The sequence below is a fragment of the Helicoverpa armigera genome, chromosome 6, assembly GCF_030705265.1.
Source record: "Helicoverpa armigera isolate CAAS_96S chromosome 6, ASM3070526v1, whole genome shotgun sequence".
In the NCBI taxonomy this organism is placed as follows: domain Eukaryota; kingdom Metazoa; phylum Arthropoda; class Insecta; order Lepidoptera; family Noctuidae; genus Helicoverpa; species Helicoverpa armigera.
In genome coordinates, this window is record NC_087125.1 from 7925840 (window position 1) to 7946534 (window position 20695).

At 35.2% G+C, this 20695-nt stretch overlaps 2 protein-coding genes across 6 annotated transcripts in view; one reads left to right on the forward strand and one right to left on the reverse strand.

Annotated features, from left to right (window-relative positions):
• The window catches only part of Kis (kismet), a 34943-nt gene extending 19516 nt beyond the window's left edge, over nucleotides 1-15427 (reverse strand). For 3 of the 5 annotated variants that reach the window (XM_049835796.2, XM_021333612.3, XM_049835793.2), the window contains exons 1-5: nucleotides 15163-15427; nucleotides 6709-6918; nucleotides 4610-4893; nucleotides 3678-3799; nucleotides 261-362 (exon numbers count right to left, since the gene is read on the reverse strand). In XM_049835796.2, the coding sequence (XP_049691753.2) occupies nucleotides 261-362; nucleotides 3678-3799; nucleotides 4610-4893; nucleotides 6709-6842 (642 nt within the window). In that variant the 5' untranslated portion in view covers nucleotides 6843-6918; nucleotides 15163-15427. The remainder of the gene's footprint in view (nucleotides 1-260; nucleotides 363-3677; nucleotides 3800-4609; nucleotides 4894-6708; nucleotides 6919-15162) is intronic. The other 2 variants (XM_049835794.2, XM_049835795.2) reach the window with 2 other exon arrangements.
• A 2492-nt stretch (nucleotides 15428-17919) lies between these two features.
• On the forward strand, nucleotides 17920-19724 carry LOC110375463 (WD repeat-containing protein 82). Its single transcript, XM_021333571.3, has one exon. It carries the CDS (start codon nucleotides 18225-18227, stop codon nucleotides 19170-19172), a length of 948 nt encoding a protein of 315 aa, XP_021189246.1. The 5' UTR covers nucleotides 17920-18224; the 3' UTR covers nucleotides 19173-19724.
• The last annotated feature ends 971 nt before the right edge of the window (nucleotides 19725-20695 follow it).

Genomic DNA, 20695 nt, shown 5'->3' on the forward strand with positions numbered 1-20695 from the left:
CTTCTTACCTATTACTCAAGCAGCTACAAAAAGAAAAAATGGTGAAATAATTTATAATGCCTCCTTTCGGTAAAAAAGGTACACTTTTTGCGTGCCTACCCACATGTGAAACGGTTTTAGTAGTCATACATCTACAACGTAAATAAACAATGAAAAAATGGTGAACTAGTACCACATTTCATACAATAAGACTTGACATACAACCCAAACAATCTTAAAACATAGCTTGAAAATGGTAAATGTATGATGATTTAATTTACCTGCTGTTGCCCATATATTTGCTGTGATGTTGGTTGTGAGAAATGCGGCTGTCTTGGTATGTATGTTCCATTTTGTGCTTGTAGACTACCAATACCAGCACCCTGTTTAACAATAATAAAAAATAAAAAGTATCGCAATACAGAAAGTAATGAACATTAGGGGCAGCCTGATCAGTAAACATTTTTGTATAGAGTTTTACCAATGAAATGAAATCAATCAAATCAAAAATCGTTTATTAAAAGTAGGCTGAAAAACAGCACTATTAGAACGTCGAAATTATATGCGACAACCCCCAATGTCGAGGTTATGTTTTCTCATTCATGGCCAGCTTTTGAGCACCTTTATCGTTGGCGGCGTCTTTAGAACTTTAAAAATAAATCTTACTGCATATACTTGTTAAGAGCGTTTCAGCAGCGGTAGTCTTAAGAGGGCTATCACAAATTTTCGCGAATTTAAACGTTTTATACGAGTTTTGATGCGTCATTATGTTTTGGATATAGTCACAAAAAAAAAAAAAACAAAAATAAGATTAAGAAAGTTTGATCATTTATCTTGGGAGTGTTCTAAATAAATATTTTAATTTGTCCACGTACATCAGTAAAATCTTTGTCTCTACAAAGGATCTTTCATAAAATGTTGCTTTTGGGAATCTTTTGATGCTTCGGTACTCCGAGGATATAGCAATTTAACCATTTATAAAAATGTTCAAGATACAACTATATCTTGTACTTTGGAATGCTCAAATCAAATTATTACAATTCATACAGTAATACACCAAAAATAATTCTACAAAACTGAGAGTTACTGACAATTTTCCGTACGAAACTATATTTTTTTATCTATGAAAGTATAATCCAAATTCAAATAAAAAATATATAATAATTAAGGTGGTATTATATAAAGCTTGAAAAAAATGGTCTATTTAAAAGTAAAACAATATTTTAAAATATTTTTTGTTTTGCAATGCAAAGAATCAATATAAATCTTGTGACGCGCGGTGTTCAACTTTAGTCAGCAATATTATTTTAGTTTTTAATTGTAATTAAATTATTAACTATTCAATTACTTGAACTACATTTAATATTACATAAACAAATTAGACTGAATTGTTATTTAGGTTTAGATTAACATTGTGATTCGGGTTGTCAAATTAATTACTCCGCTCTGTGTACATCCCACGGAGGAGAAAAGACTAGCGGAGGTGCCCTAACGTAAAATCTCCTAACAAAGCAGCGCGCCAAAATTCGGGTGAGCGGGGGACGAGGAACGTTACTGGCTCCACCCGTGCTCCACTCTTATACGCCTTTTATGGGAAACCACCCATTTTATGTAAATCCATCTAGCGTAGAATAGGATAATTAAAATCTAACCCTAAACTAACATCGACTACTAGTGACATACTCAAAAGTTAAGTAAATACTCAAAATTAATTATTCTTTAAAAAGAGTAATTGAATTAGAAAGTTTGAAGAAGCATTTATTTGAAATGAACGAAGAAAAAGAGAGAGATAAAAATGTTCGAAAATTAATTGTTATATAAGTATTATTTTGTGCACAGAACTTGCCCCACAACAATTTATTTACTTCCCCAGAAATGAAATAGGTATAATTCTACTAGGAATCATTAAACGGAGACTCGATGAAAAATCATTTTTATTCACCACGGGTCTAAAAAACCCCTATGGCGTAATTTAAGTATCAACTTAATGTCATTGTGTTAGTTCATCTACTAGCCACTACGGCATCACAAGCACGAAAATTCGTTCTATTTGTTCTAGAACCGTGCTGCGATGACTGTTGTTATTTTCGATGTTGCCGTATTACGAAATTCACCAAGAAAAATGGGAATTAAAATTATAGGGACAGTGTTTATCAAATTACGAGTTTTCACAACTGTATCATAACGGCGCATCCACTAAATAGCAGACTTTATGTGAGTCGGATGTTGCTCTAAGTAAAGGTACATTCAAAAAGTATGTACGGCAAGAGAGATATACCTATGTAAAACATTACTGATGATGAATATAAATAAATCTACGCTAATTTTCGTCACATATTTGTTATACATTTTTGGAGCCATTGCAAAAATACTGTTTTTATAAAATGTAGTCTTAGATCTTATGACATGTAACTGTACATAGTTAGAGTTATGATTAATTTTAAGATAATTGCAGCTTTTTTAAATAAGACGTTTTTAAGAATGGGTGATTGAATTTTCGATGCCTGGTAGCACTTAATTTTGTAACGGGTCTCTCTGTCTTGATGAACATAATTTTACTTCGAATATACGTAAGTCGACTACTTACTGAAAGATGGTGTTTTTATAATTTTAAATTTTCATGATAATATATCATATGTTTTGGTTTGTAAATAATCTATAAAAAAACTTGTAGGATGCAAGTAAAAATTAAGCTGCTTTTTAAGGCAAAAATTGGTACCAATAATAAGATTCATACGAAAATAATACAAATTCACTTAGAGGTTCTAGAAATGCAGCTATTCGACGACAGATGTCTCTAGCAAAAAATATGTTTTAAAGTTAAAATATTAATTACACGTGAAATGTTATCCTATGGTATGTTTGAGTTTGGATCCTGAGCAATTTCTACAATTAATGATAGCGCATTTCATCGTTTTAATCGAGTAACAAATAAAATCTGTTGAAATTGTGGTAAAAATACTACTATGACAAGATGTCAGTTTGATGTGAAGGACGGTATATGGGCGGTGTCCAGCCACGCCTGCCGTGACGTAGTCGTGACGTATTTGACCTACCTGAAGGCGCGTGACCTACCTGCGTTAGGGCATCTCCGCTAGTCTTTTCTCCTCCGTGGTACATCCAAACTGAAGCTATGTCAAAATCGCGCTAATGACTGATGCAGAGTTTGCAGTGCATCTCAATATGACAAAATATTTGTTCGGAACGTTCTTTCTATCTAGTACGTAGTACATTTATATCGATGATTCGCCTTCTATAACTTAAAACTATTATATCCTCATAAACTAAGATTATACATACATGCAAAGTGTGTCGTACCTAATCACATTAAATTAAATATGTTAATGTACTGGTTGATATATGTTGCATAATAAAACAAAGAGCTAATTAAAATGCGCAAAAATAAAAAATGATGTTTTTTTTTTTCAAACAAAGTAAATAGAATAAAAATGTGCGAGAATTAGAACATATAAGACATTACAAACCGTCATTACAAACAACGGAAATTCTCCCTTGAAAACTGACAGCTGTCAGCTGGTCAAAACATGAAAAATGACTCCTGTGGCTAAACCACTGAATATGTAATTACGTATTTTTTTTTTTACAATTCGCCATAGAATATCAAAAAGTACATATATGTGATAGGATATAATGTGATTAGGTACGACTCACCCGATATAACACAAAGTTACACCTACCTGTTGAGGAGGGTATTGATGCATTTTTTGTTGATGTTCATAGCTATGACGATAGCTCGGTGCTATTGGAGAATACCTATTAGCGCCTGGAGGGCCAGACCATACCCCCATTTCTCCAATACCTAAAAATAAATTGTATTATATTGAACTATCTATCGCCAGCTGATTTTGTCCGCGTTGATTTAGGATATGCATATGTAATCCCGTTGGAATTTTGGTATAAAAACATATGGTATCGATGTGTTAAATCAAGCTAGTTTTTGGCCGAATAAAGGGGCTCTTAAGATAAACTTGGTTTGGTGGCTGGAATATATTACTAGCGTCTAAAGGACTAGAGTGGCGAGGGTGAGTGTATTCCAAAGGAGATGGTAAAATTTTCGTTGAGGCTCAGAATGTCAACTTCCTAAAATGTCCCCTGGTACCAAAATGTCAACTTCCCATAATGTCCCTTTCCCAAAATATCCATTTCCCATAATGTCCCTTTCCCAAAATGCCGCTTTCCCAAAATGTCCCCCAGTTCAATTAATTTGGCCGAACAAAATCGTCTAAATGTGACCAACATAATTCATTCTTGTTATGACACAGCAACAACAGTTATGATGTTGGTAGTTACATTTCTTTACTTCCAATCACAAGTGAGGACGATTATTTGTATTTTATTTTTTAGTTGGGTTATAACGCTTAATGGGGGACATTTTGGGAAAGCGGCATTTTGGGAAAGGGACATTATGGGAAATGGACATTTTGGGAAAGGGACATTATGGGAAGTTGACATTTTGGTACCAGGGGACATTTTAGGAAGTTGACATTCTGAGCCTCAACGAAAATTTTCATGAACATAAAAAAGCAAAGTATTCTAACATTATCCAGCCAAAAGTTATATAACCCGTAATTACGGAGTTGGGATGGTTTTAAACAAGTATATAAATTACCTGGTTGTTCTGGCATTGCATACATTGGTTCTGGGCCAGGATGATATCCTGGGTAAGAATGTGAAGGATGCACATGATGTGGCGGATGTAGTGGACCGTGAGGTGGCTGAGGCAAGCGAGGACGTGGCGGGTAACTTCCGTAGTCATGGTAATCGGGTGCGGGAGGCCCCGTGCCAGGATTGGGCACCGGTTGAGCACTGCCAGCCGGAGGCCCTCCAAACGAAGCCAGTTTCTGAATCGATCCTTCTTGTGGTACTGTATTTTGATTATAAGGTTGTCTGTAACTAAAAAGAAGCATATTAGATATAAATAGTATGTAAATAATAAAAACTGGCGAAGTAACATTTTCTATAAATCGAGCAAAAACATGACATTATTGTATGCCAAAATTTATTTTGATTTGATTTTTCGTTTTTAAGAGATTAACCGAGAAAAAAGCGATTGAAAGATGTCAAGTAGGCAACGAGCTTGTAAATGAATCTAGTATAGGTACTGCTCAAATAGCGCATCCACAGATGTAATAGTTTCTATAACATTAAGTGACTGGCAACTACGTTTAAATTACTACGTTTGAATGTTCGTAACTGATTACAACATTATTTAGGAATTACAAATGTTAATAAGAACTCCTTTAAACAAAAGTGATCTCATCTGGTACTACAGACATAATTGTCTATCAACTTTCTTATTTTGGCCCACTGCACAACTGGTGCGGTGTCTTGCCCCGACACTCACTACTGACAGCATCGATAAAAGATCGTCGATGCACGTGCATGTGTGACATTTTTACGAACGGTACCTTCACAACTGTTTACAAGGAAATTATATGTCTACACTGTGGTTCAACTGTCCTACTATCGCTTCGTGAAAGAGTCTGATGACAGCCGGACAGACTGACAGCAGTCCTAGCAACAGTGGCGGCGTAGCATCGGGTCGCACCCGGGGCGAACAACTTATTGAGCACCCCCTCCCCAAAAACGACAAAATATAATCACGTAGTAAAAAAAATAATACAAATATACCCAAAACAAGATTGAAAAGAGCACCGTAAAGTGAAGAACCCGCGAGCGAAGCGGGCGCGAAATTTTTGATTTTTGAGACACAAAGAGATATGTACCTAAAGGCTTTGGAGAAAACCAGTGTAAAGTGTAAGGCGCGAGCCCAGCGAGCGCGAAATTTTTGAGTTTTTAAACACAGAAGTTCCCAAAAAAGTTTGAGCACTGTAAAGTGAAGATGGGTGCGTAAGTTTTGATACTTGTGACGCAAGAAGATATCTAAAGAGATTAGAGAAAATTAGTATCAAGTGTAAGGCGCGAGCGCAGCGAGCGCGAAATTTTTGAGTTTTCGAACACTCAGACAAGTTAAAGTAAAAAAAAAACGACCGGAAATTGAAGCAGCTGCGAGTGAGCTCAAAATTTATTGAGATTTGGGACACTAAAGTCCTCCACCTCCTCTTACAAATAGCGCCCAAATAGCTTAGAAATATCCACTGTAAATATTTTTTTTATTGTTTTTTTTTGAGGACTCTAATTTAACTCAGAATTAAGCACAAATTAAAAGAAACCGTGACTTAAGCGAGCGTCAGATTTTTTTGCTACTTCGGTGCTTTCTTTTTGCTAGATTGAGGACTCAAAACGTAAGCGTAGAACAAATTAGAAATGAAGAGAAACCGGCGAGCGAAGCGAGCGGATTTTTTTTTCTAACTTTGAGGACTTAATTAAAGTAATCAGATAAAAGCAAAAATACAAGAGAAGGGTGACAGTCGAACTGAGAGGGGTGACCGCCTCGATGTCTCACACATGCACTGTTGTAGTTTTGTTTAAAATTTGAATATCGCGTAGTAAATGGTAGTGAACCTAGGCTTCGCAGATTAGAATGGCACCCTTAGTGACTTGTCCCTTCTGCCCGCGCCATCCTGGTCGTGCAGATATGTGCCGACCGAGATGGCACCCCCCGAGATGTGGCACCCGGGGCGGACCGCCCCCTCCGCCCCCCCCTTACGCCGCTACTGCCTAGCAATAGGGTCCATTTTTTCTCTTTAGGTACGAAACCTTAAAAAAACTTATTTGTCTATTTTTTATTGTGCTGTAAGTAATCACCTGTTGTCGGGTGTATCTTTGTTATCTCCAGTTACACCAGCCGAAGAAGCACCAGCAAAGCTGTCTGATCCACCAAGATCAGTAAGTCCTTCCAACATACCGCTTCCATCATCAAATAAATTATATGAGTCCATCACTCTATTAAGAGTGAATTATGGTTTCTTTGCCTTCGAGTAGTATCCAATGAATATTGGGGACGTCCATTTTATCCTGCAAACAAATAAAAATTTCAAGACTTAATAATATTTTTTTATCAAAAATAAATAAAGTTGCTTCGATTCGAGACAATCTGACATAACGTGTCTGTGACCTATGTCTATGTGTACGTTAGCTGACCCATCACTTTTGAATTAGGCTGTGCAAATGCACGGCTGCCCAGTCCATTCTACTGCGAACCGTTGAGTGTTGTTGAAAATTAACTTATTATTTCAACTAACGACAAAGAATAATGTTTTAATCAATTTAAATGATTTCTGTCTGTGTTAACGTTTATGGCCAGAGTGAGATTATGTAATCGCGTTTTATAAATGTAATACTGCATCGTTGGTCTAATAGTCGCATAGTGAGATTTCAATTTAATCGGTGATTTTAAAATGTGGATTATGTACTGAATTATTGTCTAAATGCGGGAAACAATAACCAAATTACGATTTGAGATTGAAATTCAAGCGCAAAACAAGGGACGGATCGGTTATTAGAGGTATAATCCGCTAAATCTGCAGTAGGTAAGTCTTACTTAGAATTTTCGAACTATTGACATGGTTGACATGTTTGAAACTATGTAATGGAATCTAATAACTAATTGAACCATTTGCAAGGATAGTAGCGACGTGAATCTAAAGCTGTAGTTCTGATGACTATTCAATGAATGGTACTGGCGAACTGATCTGATTATGGAGCCGGACGATATGGACAGGGATTTCATGATGGAACATCATATGATAGCTGTGCTTGGACTTTTAAGAACAGTCTTGTAATTAACTTTTTTGCTTTTTGCCTGCTTTTATAAAAGCGTGTTTTTCAAGTGTTTTTTTTTAATACTATTTTTTATATTGAAAGGTAAGTGAACTTGGATCATCTAAGTGCAATGAAGACTAATGTTGTTTTGGAATGAAGGTTTTTTTATTATTTTCCAATTAAGAAATAAAAAATAGGGAATATAAATGGAATAAAAGGAGAAAATAAATCAGTCATTATTATCTGAATCTCCCAAGAGTATTGAAAACAATTTATACTTTTTTTTTAACTTGTAAAGGCTCACTAACGTAGTGGGTACAACGCCATCTCTGTCTCTCTTGGGAACTTTTTTTTTAGTTCTCAAAAAGAAAACCTGTCCTCAAAATTGTATGAGCCTAAGACATTCAACTATTCGCAGTTTTATGTTTGCTACAAGGTACGTTTTGAGTGCTGGCTGCCGACCTCAAATGCCTTCAAATAATAATTAAAATTAGTTCACGCAATTCAAAATTACCACCGAAAACCCATCTCTGTCACGAACCAATAACCCCGAGAAATGTCGGTGTACTTTGGGCTACTTAATTCGCGCTGCTACAGTCTTACACATGCTTGACTAACCCTATTGATGCTAGTAACATAAAAGTCTTTAAAACCTTTTGAAACATACATTAAAACTCAAATTTAGCTTAAGTCGGGCACCTACGTGAAATTCGGGAAGAGAGACTTTCCTGCATAAAAAGAGTGCATTTCTACAGATCTTTCACAGCTTCTGTTGAATAGTGACCCCCATACAACCTTACCTTGTAGGTAGTATGTAGAAAACATTAAGTTTTCAGCATTTATCTAGTCCAGAATCCATTCTCAAGTCTTTGGGATTCCTTGTTAAGCTGAGTGGGGCAAAGTGCTCCATACTTTTTGCGTAGTTAGTTGACTTTGATGCAATAGTACTCATGGTTGAGTTGACGAATGACGCTTGCCCTGGTAGTATGGGGATCTGTGAGGTTTTGAACGTGTTTTGAATCTGCCAGCAAATTAGTGATTTTTAACACGAAATTTCAAAACAGTCTGACCAGGCGCACTTTGCCCCCAAACAAGGGAAGTGCGTCATGACAAAACATAGTACATAATATTATGGGAAAGAAAACAAGCAACACTCTGCATGACATGATTTTTTTCCTAACGACATCCTAGGATATTCTAATTAATTAATTTAAAACCATCGATAATTCCATGCATCGTTATAATATTTTCATAATAATTATACAATTTGAAATTATCACAACACACGCAAGTCAATTACCTACTAGCAATTCAATCATACAGAACTAATGAATTACTCTTAACAGCTCAACTCCATATCCATAGATGGCGTTGTGATTAATTTTTTAAGGACAATGCGAGGGAGAATCATGATATTTTAACTTTTTTTTAATAACCTTTGAATTAAAAGCTAAAATGCGCTAGGTATATATATTACTAACTAGCTGTTGCCCGCGACTTCGTCTGCGTGGGCAATATAGAATTTCCAATTTCGATTATTTAATCGTTCATTGCTCAACCCCTGTGGGTGATAGCGTGATAATATATAGCCTATGTGTTGAACCGGCCTCCAGGTAATAGTCATGCAAAATTTGATTTAAATCCATGCAGTACTTTTTGAGATTATCCGGGACAAACATACAGATAAACAGACATACAGACAAAAATTCTAAAAACTACATATTTGGGTTCAGAATCGATCATGGATCACCCCCCAAGTATTCTTTAAAAAAAATATTCAATGTACAGTTTTGACTTTCCTATCATTTTATTATATGTATAGAATAGATAGTTACATTTGTTGCCGCCAATCTCTGGAACTACCTAGCAAAAATCTCTTAGTGCTGGTGCATTCATCGAAGATGGCTATGTAGGTATCAAGGCTATGGAAGTTTTTTTTTTTCAAAATACCGAAGACAAATTAACCAACTTTGTTAGTTAGACAAATCGTAAATTGATATTACAGTTGTTTCTCTTTAGAACTTCAAAAAATTCCAAAGTGCCTTCCTATACGTTCTAATCTAGACACACGGCAGTGTGTCCGCCAAGTTCGAGCAAAAAAAGCGACACACCGGCCGTGGGTTATATTACACGAACCATTTCGGGCCAAATTCGACCCCCCTGTAACTCAAAATCTATTTTATTTACGCATATCAAATTTCTAGTATCTGTTGAGACCCCCTCACTTATCTAAAATACAAAATTTCATTAATATACCTATTGTAGGTCTTGAGATATTGACGTCAGAAAATCGCTATTTTTACTATACACTCACTGACTGATTCACTGATTCACTGACTCACTCATCAAAAACCTAGACCACTTCCAATGGTCGTATTGACTTGAAATTTGGCATGGAGGTAGGTCTTTATGTCAAGGTAAAGGGAAAAATCTGAAAATGGCCAAGTGTGAGTCGGTTTCAAAATAATGAAGGTGTTTTATACCCGGTGTAAATTTATACCCCTAAGGAACTAAAATGAACTAAATTTATCTATATTTATATAATATATCTTCGAATGGTACAAAGGTTTGTATTTAGTCAAAGTAAAGTAAAAATCTGAAAACGGCCAAGTGTGAATCACTTTCGAAAATAACGAATGTGTAACTTTGATCCACGAACATAATATATGATAACATGTCATGTCAGTCAGTTGGTAAAGGAGATGGCCAAATTTTCATAGAAAAAAAACCCAGAATCGACAGCAATGAAATGGTTACCAATAGGTTCTTTATGATAGACCTTTGATGGTGCCAAAAAATCCAGACTGAAATCCATGGGGTATAGGAGCTATTTCATATTATCGCAAAAATAGGTTATGTTGAATATATGTTGATTTTAAAGATTATTAACATCAAGGGACATAAAAAAGCAAAGTAAACTAACATTATACAAGCCACTAGTAACAACCCCATAGTTTCAGAGTTGGCCTGGTGATTAAAAGGTCTTGTATTTAACCACTCCAGATACGGTTAAGCAAAGACCTTACCTACTTGGAGAGGTTTCTGCAGTTACATGCAACCTTCACAACTGGCTATGAAATGTTTTTGGAGAAATTGTCTTTGAAAATCGCGCCATGTGACATTGTCAAATATAACAAATGACTTAGCAATGTAAAACGGTCCAATCACGAGTCTGCATTCAACTTCTAACGAACATCAAACAGTAAAAGTAAACTTTTTTGTGAACTAAAATCTTGATCGAAAAAACGTTATAAAAAGAGAACCCCATGGTTTTTAGATGTTTTGAAATACTTTTTAAAATCCACAAATTATACTGAATCCAATCATACATATGAAGTTCCTGTCGACTCTGGGTGTTTTTTTGGCCATCTCCTTTAGTCCATTTAGTTAATCTAGTTCATTTCTTTGTAAGAAACATAGTGCATATTAAAAAATCTAAAAAATAGTATAAATGAGACATTTCTTTAACTAACTTCATCATAAGAAAAAAATAAAATAAACAACCTTACAAAAATAAATGAAATCCCACCCAAAACAAAAATGTGAAAGACTGCCAAGTTCGATAATATGGGAATGCTTCGCCTATAAAAGAAGTGAGATCTGAATAAGTACCAAGTTCCATACACATACCTCAGTTAAAAATAGTTACTTTTTAATGATGATTACTTGGCAAGTTTTAATAGAAAATTAAATACTTGATTCATTGCGTTTAGTAGGTTTATAACAAGGTGTATGAAAACTTGCCAAGTAACATCATTAAAAAGTAACTATTTTTAACTGAGGTATGTGTATGGAACTTGGTACTTATTCAGATCTCACTTCTTTTATAGGCGAAGCATTCCCATATTATCGAACTTGGCAGTCTTTCACATTTTTGTTTTGGGTGGTAGCTATATTACTGCCAAGATTTATCAGAATCGGTTCAGCAGTTAGAGCGTGAACATGTAAACTATAGATAGACACACTCCCTTTCCGCCTAATATATGTAAGTAAGTGAAGTTATGATCGCTTTTGTTCAGTAAATTCGAGTTTAACGCGGACCACGTCGCGGGCAGACGCTAGTTAGACAATTTAATTCATATCCAAGACAGTTTCAATAACTAATGATTATTTTGTGAATTATTAGAATTAGTTTCACACCGCAACGAAAGAACTTCCGAGTTTTATAATGGAAGGCGAACGTTATATTCAGCAACAACAAAATTGTGTGGGTCAACTTTATACCAATATTTTCAGACCCATATCATAGCTAAGCCATATATCAGCATATCTTCAAGCTGTAGTCTTCCAGCCTCCCACAAAATTCGGATTCCGAAAGGTTTGTAGCATAGGGTTATGTAAGTGGGGGTTTCGGTGGTAATTTTGATAATTCTTTTTATTTGCCTGAATCTGTCCAGGGTAATAAAATATGTCATCATCTCCAGAACTTTTTCCTAACTATGTTGGGATCGGCTTCCAGTCTGCAGCTGACCAGTGTTTTACAAGGCGCGACTGCCTATCTGACCACCTCAAACCAGTCAACAGGACAACCCAATACACCTTGATAAGACTGGTGTCAGCTAGCTTCTTACTAACCGTAACGACCGCTACTGCAAAGGATGTTAAATGAATCGGGAAAAATAGTTTAACCGGCCCTTCGAAACACTTTGGTGCCCAAGATATACTTAAGTTCATGCAAACTGAGAAAAGTTCCATTGGTACTTGCCTGACCTGGAACCGGACCCACACACTCATACAAGAGGTTGGTTCAAAATCTTCTCATCCTCAATACCGCAGTGTCTAAAGACGAAGATCTATGACCAATGTGTGTTGCCAGTGATGACTTATTGCACAGAAATGAAATGTGATTGCTGAGACTTTATAAGGTTTTCAGTCCCTCAAAGAGTAATATAGAGGGCTATGCTATGAGTTTCTCTACGAGGTCGAAAAATAATTGAGGACTGCAAAAAAAAAAAACAAAATCTCTGATATAGCCTGAAGAATTGCAAAGCCGATGGGGCAAAAAGTTCTCGAGTGGCGACCACAATCCGACAGACGAAGCGTGGGTAGGCCCCCACTATATGTGCGGCGGTCTCGCCGACGCAGCCGTAAACAGTGGATGGGGGTACTAAAGACCAAGCAAAGAGCCGAACTCAGCGGGAGGCCTTTGTCCAGTAGTGGACATCATTAACGGCGGAGGGCTCAAATGACGACCATCTATATTAATAAAATTTAAAATGGACTTAAGCCTTTAAAACCAAAGTTTGGGAGTCAGGTAAAGTTATTTATGTACTTACACTGAATTCATACATGGAAAAATAGCTATAAATATCGCAATTAATCATAAAATCAGGAAAAAACTTTATAAAATACTAGCCGTTATCCCGCGGTTTCACCCGCGTCCCGTGGGAGCTACTGCCCGCACCGGGATAAAATATAGCCTATGTTATTCGCAGATAATATAATATACTCTCTAATGGTGAAAGAATATTTAAAATCGGTCCAGTAGTTTTTGAGTTTATCCATTACAACCAAACAAACAAACAAAGTTTTCCTTTTTATAATATTAGTATAGAAGTATAGATTTCTTTCTTTACAAAATTTTAACCCATTCATTGGATGTCTGAAGTTCCAAAATTCCAATGTGTGCTTGCATATCACATGTGAAAACAGTGGACCACTCCCCCATGTAACTTAATGTAATAAAAAAATTAATAGTATCAAAATCATAAGAAAAAGACACTTTTATGAATGCACAGTAAATGTTCATTACAAGAGCTTTCTAAAAAGTCCAAATGTTAGCCGGCTGTTTTTTTTTTTTAATCCATTGTTTTTGTTTATTGCTTTTTGCAGTGCCTTTAATCATATTCGGTTGATTTAAATGTAGGTAAGTATATATCTTTCTTGATAGTACAGTAAGTTAACATAATTTTTGTATAAACCAATTACACACAATGCATAGAAAAATTTTTGTGTCAGGCTAGGTTTATGTAAGAATAACATGTAGGATTGATATTTTTTAAATAAAAAAATAATTCTATAGGAATTTAAGTAGTATTGAAAACTATCACAAAACAAGTGAAGTTATTGAATTCATCCTCAGAAATGTCTTCCCTTAGGCCCATTGACAAATCTAGGGATGACAAACCTGGCTTGCCAACACTGGTGCAATTTCATTTCTTGTTTGATTTTGCTTTGACTATCAAGTGTGAACTTTCTTATAATTATTAAGTATCTATACTCCATTTGATGCACTTAACTAGGGATAAATTCATGTTACTTCTTTGTATGAAAAGGCAGCAGAAATCAATGTAAATACAACAATTTGAATCATTATTTTAGCAGTAGCTTATTTAAGCTCTTTCTTGATTGATTCAGACCAGATTTGCATTGGACATGGTACATAATTGCTACTAAAACTTACAGAAATAATGTACCTAACTTCATACTTTTGTATAAATTCACATAAACTCATACATATTATCAACTATTATATATTTACACTAGATTTATATCTTCATATTATACATATTCTTCCAGATTTCTCTTCCCCAATGACTTCTGGTGATGGTGTTGGCTTGTATAACCAAGGGGAAAAGCTATACGCTTATGACTTCACTATTAACATATAGCAGTACAACTTCTCCCGTTCAGTTATACAGCAATCTCCATACAATGTAGAAAGTGATGAGTTGCTAGAGAAAATCCAAACTTAGATTGCTCGAAAGAAAAATGAATTATATAAAATCAGTTTCACTAAACTAATCAATTTCAATACAAAGTTATATTATGGGATTCTAAGAGAATACTTAGGTTACCATGTCTATTGATTTCTGGGGTACTTATTTGTGCAGAAACAGATTTTAAAGAATTTATTTAACGGGCTGCTGTGCATAGTCTTAAAACATCTTTAGAAAGAATCAGAAACTACAAGAATATCACCTGCCATTTTTTTTTTCATCACATTTAATACCATATTTTTAATTAAATACATGAACAAATAAAAAAAAACATGTCAGACCCTGGAAATACTTAGTTGTAAAGATGTGTGATGTACATATTATTATAACAGACATAGGTACTAAACCCTATCACATTTTCTAAGTAAAGATAAGTATACAGTTCAATAAAAATAAGTACAAAGTATGTAATAACTTTCTATTGTTAATTTTAATGATGAAAGTCCACAAATGAAGCTATATGAATGAAATTTGAAATAAGAAAATAAGTCTTTCTATAGACACCAGCAACCAGTCCATCAACATAAACAACAGCAAAGGGTCGTATCAGTTTAGATAACACTATGTGTATGTATACGGTATTTAATCAATCCGAACTCTTGATTTAACCAACACTTCGATACTGCAGAACATTGGCAAAATTAATAAATGACTATTACACGTTGATGACATTTTTATCAAAATACGACAATATACCTCTAAAATTCGATGAATTATAAAAATAATAAACTCTATTGATGTATCCAGCAAATAAATTAACTCAAAGTATTGTACTCACTTACTTTAAACGCCACACAACAAGTTGTTCACAAAATGGATACCATACTCCAAAAATGTAGGTCCATATAATTATCAATGAAAAATGGTCACGGTTTGCAGAATTATATAACGGTTTAGATGGTTTTTATTATTTGACTTCTGTATATGAAGACTGTATGCCCAATTAAGCATAATATCTCACATCACTAACAAACACGAGAAACGCCATTTAAACACCGTCCATTTTGTTTCCAAAATGAGTTTTTTTACATGACATGACAATGTGCGCTGTGCTTTAGTGTTGCTATATAAATAAAACCCCTGACGCGAAAAATCTAATGGGTCCCAGAGACGATCAAGTCCACTTGATACCCGTATACGTGCTTCATTCGCACATATTCTAACGATAGGCAATAACGTCCATACAAAGTTAGCATACATTATCTGTCGACATATTGTGACAAGTTGTCATTGTCATAGATTTTAAAATCGCAGACGCGACACAAAGGTGACACAAATGCTTTCGCTGGTATTTTACCTACATTGTTATATACATAATTACCTTTTTTATTTATTTTTGTATGCCGATGCTACGGCGAAACATGCAGAACATATAACCAATGTAACATCTATGTACCCCGTGTATCGTACAAATAAAATATTCTTATTCTTTTCTTATCCAATAAATTTCAAGACTTGCAGCCGCACGCTCCTCTCTACTAGTATAAATGCAGGCATACTGGGGCTTACCTACAGATGAATTTAAATCCGAGTAAATCTACATTGTTACACATATTTTAATTATCTATCGAAGCTAACATAAAGATTTTATTGATTATTTGTATGTTTGACGCGAATAGGCTCCAGAATTACTGAACCGATTTGAATGATTCTTTCACTGTTACGAGCTACGCTCTCTACGCATGAGCTACGCTATCCGGGTACGGAAAGAAGTTTCCCCGGGTGGTTCATCAAAAGCCAGCTTACAGAATGCGACTGAACTGAAAAGTAAAGGACATACCAGGAGAGCATAAATCACTTGAGTATATACAAATCACAATATAACGATGAAAGTAATTCATACGTATCAGAGCAGCATAACTTACATGAGTACACCAAACAACGAGTGCCGACGTAACTGCTCTCAATGTGCCAGCATAAATAGCATAAAATACAAGAAGTAAACCCCTAGGAACGCTTGTGAAACCGCGTGGGACACCTAGTTAATAATACATTTGAAGAAAGTAGGCGCATTAAGAATGTCTTTTAAAATTAAAAGTTTTTATTTAACTTACTTTGTGTATATGTATGGTACGGGGGTGGATTCTTTGAACTAAATTTTCAAGTAGATATCGTAAACTGATTGAGCTGAAATTTTGTATGCACGTTAAGTTTAGGTGACGCTATGCTATATGATGTCATTCTAAATCCAATATGGCGGACCATCCAAGATGGCGGAGTAGTTGTTTTTCTAATGCACTTTTACAATATGGGTTCATGGAATTACGTACGTAGTACTTACTAATTCCATGGTTACAATATGAGTAATCGTTCATCAATTAATAGCAAATAAAACTTAAAAAAAATAAAGCTTTTATTTGAGCGGTCTAAAAAGAAGAAAATATTTTTTTGTTTATTTTTGCTATCAACTTATAATCTCCTCATTATATACAATAGTAAAAGCATCTTCTTATTAGAGCGTTTAAATAAAGCTTTTCTTTTTTATAAGACGTGTTTTAAAGTCGCACATGTATGGATTTTTGTAGTTGGCAGTATTTTTTTTACTGGTATCACTAAAACTAAAGGAAGTTAGTTCCATGCATAGATATAAATTATTACTAAACAAGATTGCGCACGCTCAAAATATATATTTACGAAAATGAACTCTATTCTAACGCAATAAGGTACTAAATTGGTTGCATAATACACAGAGGCAAATCCGAGCCGAGAGGGATAGTTCGAACGGAGGCTATTTGTCTCTTTCTAACACCTTGCCAGCATAAAAAAATGTTGTGATCAAAAGTTTTGTCTTCCCAAAAAACAATTGAATCACATAAAATTTGTATCTTATTTTAACAATTGTAAGTCAACAAATTAATAACAATCGCATTAATTTATTCGTATTTATTATTAAAACATAAACAACATAAATTTTTATTTTGCTTTTTTTTATTTTCTTGGCGCGTAATCAGCATTTAAAATTTTGTTTATATTTTTTGTATTAAATCAATTTAAACTACTTAAATGGTGAAAAAGTGTTGCGTTTATACTTGTAAAAGTGAATCCTATGGTGGTTGCAATATATCGTTCCACAGGTTAGCTAATAATAACATTTTCGTAAACCAAACAACTAGGGTGCCCATGAATTCTTGTAATGAATGAAAATATGGGTGATGGATTTTAAAACTGTTGTACTATTGTTATAGCTTCCCAAAAAATGAAGAAAGGCGACATAAATGGCTCAGCAGTCTATGCATGAAGTAGAAATACAAAAAAACAGTCTTCACTTCGAATCTTCCTGCTTTTATACTGCTAATTCCCGCTAATTATTAAAAGCCTTTATAAGTATCTTAAGGTCACAAACTGCGTAAGTTAAAACTTCAATCCCAATCTGCGTTTAATAATCTTATCAAATTCGGATTTGTCTCACATAGCTTAATCTCATAGTCACCCTATTAGAAAGGGACAGACAGCCTCTGTACTAACTATTTCACTCGGCTCGTTTTTTGGGTTTATATGCGCAGTCCTGTTTACTAATATTATGTCTATGGTTCCATGTTAGTTCCACCATAGTTCCTCCCATTTATTTCAATTAAAGATGGTGGCCGGCATTCATTAGCTGAAAGTCCGCTTTATTTTTCACTTGAGAATAGTAGAAAGTCTTATTACAAAATATTGAGCCTTTTAGGTTCTTTACCATGGAATGACTACGCGAAGTAGTCTGCCGAAAGAAGAATTTGATACAAATCTGTGCGGTTCATTCATGGATCCATAATACAAATTACATTTTTGAATAAGGTGTTGTGTTGATAACTCACAAGAATACTTTTGGGCGCAAATTTTTATCCGAAACTATCACAAATGATGAAATTAGTAGACCCAGTCGTTCGAAGTTTTAAAGTGGCTAAAGTGTTTCGAGAAAACACAGACAAGATAAACAGTATAGACTTTTCGCCAAGCGGTGAAACATTGATATCTTGCAGCGAAGATGATCAAATCGTTATATATGACTGTGAAAAAGGCACACAGATGATAACAGTAAACAGTAAAAAGTATGGTGTTGATCTAATTCATTTCACACATGCCAAGAACACTGCAATCCACAGTTCGACGAAAGTTGACGACACAATTAGATATTTATCACTTCACGATAACAAATATATAAGGTATTTTCCTGGACATACAAAAAAAGTAGTGACACTATGTTTGTCACCAGTTGAAGACACTTTTTTGTCTGGATCATTAGACAAAACACTGCGCTTATGGGACTTGCGTTCTCCTAATTGTCAAGGGTTAATGCACTTGTCAGGAAGACCTGTAGCAGCTTATGATCCAGAAGGACTAATATTTGCAGCTGGAGTCAATTCAGAAAGTATAAAATTATATGATTTAAGGTCATTTGACAAAGGTCCATTTGTCACTTTTAAACTTAATCAGGAAAAGGAATGTGACTGGACTGGATTAAAATTTTCCCGTGATGGAAAAACAATGTTGATCAGTACTAACGGGTCCATCATAAGATTAGTAGATGCATATCATGGCACACCATTGCAGACTTTTACAGGACATCTTAACAATAAAGGCATACCTATAGAAGCATCATTTAGTCCAGATTCACAATATATTTTTAGTGGCTCAACAGATGGAAGAGTTCATGTTTGGAATGCTGATACAGGCTATAAAGTGTGCGTCTTGAATGGTGATCATCCAGCCCCAATACAATGTGTACAATTCAACCCTAAATTCATGATGCTTGCGTCTGCCTGCACTAACATGGCATTCTGGCTACCTACATTAGATGATGTTTAATTGTCCATTACATCATATCATCAATTTGTAAAGAAAATATGAGTGTCATCATTGATGATGAAAAACTGAATGTTAAAGTGGTACTCTTTATTTGGGATGCCATTGCTATCATAATGTGACATGTCTTAAAAGTGGTATATATTATGATTGATTAAGAAACTCCTACTAAGTAAGAGAAAATAATTTTCAGCTATTGTATTCAAGTAAATTCCGATGTGTAACGTATTTTGCTATATTGTTAAATATGTTTTATTGTATACCATACTATCAGTACATGTATAAATACTTGTTCGAGGACCCTTGTGTTTGCATTTAATGTAGTTTCATTCCAAAAGTAACATTTTAGAACATAATAATTATAAGATCTACCAACTAGGCAGGAACATTCATTTCTGATTTACTTAGGATGATTATTACTGTGTTACGTTAATAGATATAACAGTGTACATTTTTCTCTCAATTATGCTTTCCTTTGTATGTCAGTTAGTATTATTTGAATGGGAACATTCCTCTCAAAAAAACTAGTAAGCAAATTAAACCAATTTTAACGAAGATGACTTTTCATTGATATAGAAAAACAATCTTTATTCTTTATCCTAAAGGCTGCACTAGATGGGTGAAACTGAGCCACAACCACAACACCAATTTTTTTTGGGTAAGCCGCACTTGCACTACAGCCCTGCTTCAATTTAAAAAGGTGTACCATACACCCAGCAAGGGTGGATATAATCATCAGCAAGGATATTGAGCTCTGACCTTCAGCCTTCACCTGCGCAGAAGTGATTTATTGGTTTATTGCCTTAAGTGTACAGTGCGCAAAACGATCCCCACTCTTCCGCCAAGAGCTCAATATCCATGCTGATAACTATACAGATAATTTAATTTTGATAATATGTTTAAAGTTACTAATATTGATAAGCTAAAGTTGCTGCCATTTGGTTTTGTAAGTTACCTATTGGATTAATAAAGCAAGGCAACAGTGCGTACCTAGGAAATTAATGAAAGCGCGAGCGGAACGAGCGCGCAATTTTTTAGATAGTGAGATATGCGAGAAGAGCAGCACGGAGCACCTAAATACAAGCAAAAGTGCCAGAAACCATAGACCCGACTCCCATTCGCCCACAGCTAGAAGGCACGCTCGCTCTACAGAAGATATTGACGTCCTAATAAAATTATTCCGTATAACTCTGCAGAGCTATTCATCCCACCACACTATCTCTAGGAGGATGGGTCAGTAATTGGGAAGTTGATTTTCCCAGCCCTCAGTCAGGTCAGGGATGGTACCTCACAATATTAGGGACCTTCCCATCTTCTTTTTATTTTTTAAATTCTTTTCCTAGCTGATGCCTAGATGGCGCCGACCTTGGTACTGAATGCAAAGCCCCCAGGACACATTGGCCCAAGCGTGGCCAATACACGCCATCACCAATGTGTACACACACGGGGAATTGGTGTACGTTGGCGGACATTTGTCAATGTTCGGCGAGTTGTCGGTTTTTTGGGCACACATCAAAGGAATCGTG